The sequence below is a fragment of the Cydia splendana genome, chromosome 26, assembly GCF_910591565.1.
Source record: "Cydia splendana chromosome 26, ilCydSple1.2, whole genome shotgun sequence".
Taxonomy (NCBI): domain Eukaryota; kingdom Metazoa; phylum Arthropoda; class Insecta; order Lepidoptera; family Tortricidae; genus Cydia; species Cydia splendana.
In genome coordinates, this window is record NC_085985.1 from 2,154,269 (window position 1) to 2,160,268 (window position 6,000).

The following is a 6,000-nucleotide window of genomic DNA, read 5'->3' on the forward strand; positions in this document are numbered from 1 at the left end:
GTAAAAGAGTAAGATCCCCGCAATTTGCGAATTTCGGTTTTCGCGGTAGCCCCTCTGAGCCGAACGGTGCCGAGTTCGACCGAAGTCAGGAGTGTCTCCCCACTGCCTGTGCACACCGCTTGCGTGACGTGTGCGTGTGCGGCTCTAACATTTTAGCACACACGTCACGCACACGCACGTGTACGTCACGCACACGCACGTGCCCGTCACGCACACGCAAGTCGGTGTGCACAGGCCTATGAAACTGTAGTCAACAGTTAAGAACATTGAGTAATCCCTAATCTGAAGAGGAACTTTCAAATGGAAACTTGCATGAGAAATTTCTCATAAAAGTTTACAGAAACTTTGGAAATTTGAGAATGTTTTGCAAGTTGCACATTGCTAATTTTTCCCTAAAATTTGGAGACAGGGCCAACCGCGAACCACGTTCGACGTGTTGCGCCCCTGTCACACTTACGTACGAATCTACAAGTGCGACAGAGAGGCACGTGAACGTAGTTCGCGGTAGGCCGTCAGCCTTTATAGTGGTAACAGACTATCGCACCGCACCAAGGTCATTGTGCGACGCACCCATAAGTAAGAACGAGAAAGCGATATCTCTTTCTCGCTCTTACTTATAGGTGCGTCGCACAATGACCTTGGTGCGGTGCGATAGTGTGTTACTGCCTTTACAAACCGGCTCGGAGTTGTATCTGGATAGTTGCCGCAACGCGCAGTACACCGCACCGAGAAACGCTGCGCACGTCACTATGAACCATAGCAGCCTGTAAATGTAAAATAAGTTTTTGGCAAAAATTTCATTTTTGGTACAAGCTTTTATCGCTGACTGTACTTTTCTTACGACAAACAACTAATACTCATCGAGACAATTCAAAAACCCCTAACACAATTAGGTTGCGTTGTTTCATCACAGAGTTCCTATGGCCACCTCCTGTCTCCATCATCAGATCAGCTCTATGGTACCATAATACTGCATTGTCATCCGATTTATACATGCATGCAAAATTTCAGCTCAATCGGAAACCGGGAAGTGGATCAAATTTAACTTGCAAGATTTGATTACAGACAGACAGACAACGGTCAGGTGAAAAACTAAAAAAATAAAAGCTTGTAAAATAGTTCATAATAGACTGGTCATATTTTTCATAAAATCGATTTCGACTGGCAAATCATATTACTTTTTGGCAACTTGGTTGCTTAATCGAATTCTTGACCGGAAGTGAGATATTTGATATTAAAGGTCTCTTTTTTTAGTTTTTCGTAAATAACTCTTAAACGGCGGCGCATAGCAAAAAATGTTCTATTACATAAGTAATCTGCATAAAATTGCCTACAAGATTCAGTACAATTTTTCGCTAGGATCAATATTCAAAGAGATATTAACGCGGGAAATTTAATTATAATCACTTCTAAGGTCCCTTTTTTTAGTTTTTCGTAAATAACTCTTAAACGGTGGCCAATATCAAAAATGTTAATAATCTAACACAAAATTTGGTACAAAAAAGATTCAGTACACTTTTCGCAGGGATCAATATTTAAAAAGATAATAAAGAGGGAAAGTTAATTATAATAAATTCTAAGGTTCCATGTTTTTATTTTTTCGTTAATAATTTGAAAAGTATGACTCATAGCAAAAAAAATCTTATACATAAATAATAAACATAAAATTTCCTACAAGAAACATGTAGAGAATACTTTTCGCTAGGATCAATATTTAAAAAGACAAAGCAGCGGGTAAGTTAATTGTAATCAATTTTAAAGTCCCTTTTTAGTTTATTGTAAATAACTCGTAAACGGTGTTCCATAGCAAAATAGGTTTAAATTAATAAATAATCTGCATAAAATTTTCTCCAAAACCATTTACTTCATAGACTAATAAAACCTTTAAAAATACCGAATCTAACTGGCCGCAAAACCCCCTTAAAAACTAAACCAAAACTGTCACTCAAAGAGAATAACAATATAGGTATGTCTGTCACTCAAATTCCAGTGTCCGTCACCAAAAAAATAAAATAATTAATATAATAATAATATATAAATTCCAGTCACCTCTCCACCCAGTGAAATTGCTCAGAAACAGTATGCTTCAGGCCGTGTAGCGTTGTCTCCCGACAGAATTTGACATACGTTCTAGCAGTGAAGATGGATTGCATCATAGATTTCGTTCGTAAGAGACAAATCAATTGTGTGGTGAGTTTATTCTTCTTTAATTTTCTTTTAGGCGCCATTATGCTGAAAGAGATAGACCAAGAAAGGTATTACTGTTTCCCCTGTTACTCACGCGCACTGGAGACCCTACGCGTGACGTTAGTTGGATTTTCTGGGCATTTTCCGCAAATCGACAACCATCGTGCCTATTTTGCGTGAAACGAGGTAGCGTTACTCTAACCACCCCAGCTCCTCCATGAAGCCTAGCAATGTTTTCAGGTTGCTAACTGCCTCCTTCAGTGTGCACGGAGTCCCTAGGTATTTGCTCCTGTATACTTCTACCTGTTTGCAGTCTAGGAGAATGTGTTTTGTTGTTTCCTCTTCCATGCACGCTCTGCACATGGGGCTGTCCTCCTCACGCGAGGTCTTTTGAGGTGCTTAAATATGACATTGAATGACTGGAGAATCATGCCGGGTCCCTTTCTTTTGGGTCTCTCTCTTGAAACTTTCAAAGACATTTAATGGCCAATTTAACATGTTGGCTGCCGACTTACGCCTACAGTATTGCTCCCACGCTCAATAGAAATTTAAATGAGCTTTTGATCCCACCGGTGATGCTCATGGCCACACAGAGAAGATTATGTGATCCCATCGGTGATACTCACGGCCACGCCGAGAAGTGATCCCACCGGTGATGCTCATGGCCACACCGAGAAGTGATCCCACCAGTGATGCTCATGGCACCCAACGTGTTAAGGCTTGTTGTCCAGACGGGGATAATTTTTCGCCAATCAAATTTTTTAAATTGTCCAATCAAATCAGGCCCTGCGGACGCTAGAATACCAGTTTGTGACGCTAGTATATTCGCGTTTGGGGGATTTTTTTCAATTCAGAGCGCTCAAATATCACCATAAATTTAATATTGATGAAAGAGGCCAAAATGGCGTTTTGCACGCACCGCCTGATTTGTTCGGATAATTTAATCAGATTGGCGGAAAATTGTTCCCGTCTGGACAGGCCTATAAAGAGAATCCACAGGAGAAAGAGACCACAATGAGCCACAGGTGAACATCCCCCAAATTTTTGTTCTACATTACTTCTTGTATCTAAAGCGCCTAAATCTTCAGCCTGAATGCTTCTTGAGTTGGTCTTAAGACCACTTATATAAGACTCTAAAATGTTAAACGACTTACAAATCTTACAATTCTTGGATGAGGAGAGGAGTCTAATTGTCTACCAGATATACCTAATTATTTGGAGAGTGCTTTCTGCTTACCTGTATGTTTGTGTATACAATGCACACTGATTCTGAAGACTATAATTATTTGTAATGAAACCTTTAACCTGTAACCTTTTATTTGATTGTACAGTCCGTAGCAACATGTGAATTATTTATTAAAGTGTAGAGTTTGCGAAGTTAGGGCTTGTAGAGTTAGAAGATTGGCTCTACATCAGGGGCTCATTTAGATGATACAAGAACTCGCATGCCAGTTTCATTACATTGCGGGTTTTGGTCAATCGGTTGAATGGACGTAACCAACAGTCCGCAATGTAACTAAAATCGAATGCGAGTTCGCGCGCCGTCTAAATCAGTCCCTTTTTGACAATGCGACTTGCGAGCCTTATGGTTTCGTCTTGGAAACATTTTACATGAAAATGTTTTTGGTGGGATGGAAACTTATCGTAAGTGTTACACGTTAACGTGATCGTACTGTTCAGGACAGAAAAGGGGGCATTTGCCCCATTGTGCCTTTTGCCCTAACTAAAGTAACTAACCTTATTTTATTTTGCTTTGACTGTACCTCAATTAAGGCCATTAACTAGGCGCCATTCCTAAACGTATCTTATACGTGATCTAATTTTGATTGTGGTTTCATTCTTTTCTAATGGATTCCATTAGGAGTTAATTACTTGCGGTAATTTAGTATAGGCCAAGTTATTTGAGTTTTATTGTAATAGTTAACTTTTTAAATTGCGGTAATAATAATAAAGCTATGCTTGGGTATTTGTAGAAAAACGGTACCTATGTTTCACTTTCAGAATCAAATAATAATAATTTATTGAGAAAAGTATACTACAGGCAGTACTAGGGGTCACAAAACCGTGCATATTTTAGAAAACCGGTTTTTCGGTTTTTGTGAAACTGCAAAACCGGGTTTCCGGTTTTTTCGGTGATTTCGATTTTACGTATAAGTAATTTGTAAAATAAGAAAGTATTTTTAGGATCAATGCTTTGATATTAAGTCTTCCACGACATTTCTATTTAATTTTCTTATTTACCAGGACCATATCAATAAATCAATCCAACTCCATCAATGAAGTTTTTAAATAAGTCAGCAATTCTAAAACGGAATGCCTAAGCAAAATATTATATGACAACGATGTTGACATAGTCCTCCTTCTGGAAATACACCGCAGATGATGTCCAATTCGCTAAACGAGGTAAAATACCAGGATTTGATTTGGTAGCGGTATTATATACCATAAACAATATAGAACTTCGACATACGGCCGGTCTTCTCTTGCTGCCCTGGTCAACGTGATTTCAAATAACATCGACAGCAACAACATCGCCACCACGATTATTCAAATCGGCGAAACGCGGATATGTGATATAGCCTCCACGTAGCACCTGGCCTACTCCACCCCTTCCTTACTTGGAGCACCCAACCCATACTACCATACCAGCTGTAGATATAGGAAATCTGACGCCAACGAGGAGGCGATCATGGACTCGGCAGATATATAGGAACAACACTGTTTTAGTCGTTTCTAACAAAGACAAAGAACCTTCAAATCAGCTCGATGGAGAAGTGACCACAACCCGGACCTAGTCTTCACAACAAGAGCAATAGACGCTACCCCAGTGGCCGCCGAGCTGTACGCGCTAGCGGATATTCCACACTCTCAACACCGCCAAGTATTAGTTGTCATAGGTCTGAAAATACCGATGGTTGAGTCGTATCCTGCCTAACACCACATCGCGGAAGTTTGCTTTATGCCGATGACCTGTCCCTTGTGACACAAAAAGACAACTTGGAAATGGAACAAAATACCCTGGAAAAGGACCTGGATCTATTTCTCTCTTGGCGCGGGCGTTTGTACCCCAGCACTTCCAAGACCGAGGTATCCTGCTTTCACTAGTGCAACAAACTAGCCAACAAGGAGCTGAGAGTAAAATTCAGGGGCAATCTTCTACGACACAACTTCCTTCCTAAATATCTCCGAAGCATCCTGGATTGAAGCCTTAAGTTCAAGGAGCACCTAAGCAGCCTATCTGCAAAACTGGGCAAATATATATAACGTTGGAGACTAAAAAGTAGTTCATTTATACAATTAGTGCGTATAATGGCTTGTTTTTTTTTGATTTGCTCTTCAAAATAATTAAACTATGTGGATAAAACTGCAAAATCGAAAAACTCGAAAAAGCCGGTTTTATTAAAGTGAAAACCCGGTTTTTGTAATTGGCTGTAAACCCGGTTTTTCCGGTTTTTTCGATTTCGGTGAAACCGGGTTTGTGACGCCTAGGCAGTACCGTCTTTACCATAAGGCCACACGAGGCCCGTGCCCAGGGCCCCCATCCTCAGGGGGCCCCGAAGGACATCATGCAGACTGTAACAGTATATTTGATTACCCATAATAAATAGAAGATCATAGTAGAAAAATGTTAGGTTAATTCGCTTTCTTTACTTTCCATAAGGGCCCCAAATTCTTATGTGCCCAAGGGCCCCAGCATAGTTTAAGACGACCCTGAGTACAGGGGTTGTAACTAAAGACTAATCACAAGAACATAGCAGCAGAAGTTGCTAAGCGGGCGAGGTGTTCAAAACTACCTTGACACACTCTTATTCT

The 6,000-nt window shown here is 40.3% G+C and overlaps 2 protein-coding genes across 2 annotated transcripts in view; both read right to left on the minus strand.

The window, feature by feature from the left end:
• LOC134803235 (cytoplasmic dynein 2 intermediate chain 1) overlaps positions 1–1,895 on the minus strand; it is a 65,669-nt gene extending 63,774 nt beyond the window's left edge. The window contains exon 1 of the mRNA XM_063775932.1: positions 1,885–1,895. The gene's annotated coding sequence lies outside the window, so the exon portion shown is untranslated. The remainder of the gene's footprint in view (positions 1–1,884) is intronic.
• The window catches only part of LOC134803445 (uncharacterized), a 46,285-nt gene extending 44,129 nt beyond the window's left edge, over positions 1–2,156 (minus strand). The window contains exons 1-2 of the mRNA XM_063776262.1: positions 2,050–2,156; positions 677–764 (exon numbers count right to left, since the gene is read on the minus strand). Coding sequence (XP_063632332.1) covers positions 677–764; positions 2,050–2,156 — 195 coding nt within the window. The remainder of the gene's footprint in view (positions 1–676; positions 765–2,049) is intronic.
• Between the last annotated feature and the right edge of the window lie 3,844 nt (positions 2,157–6,000).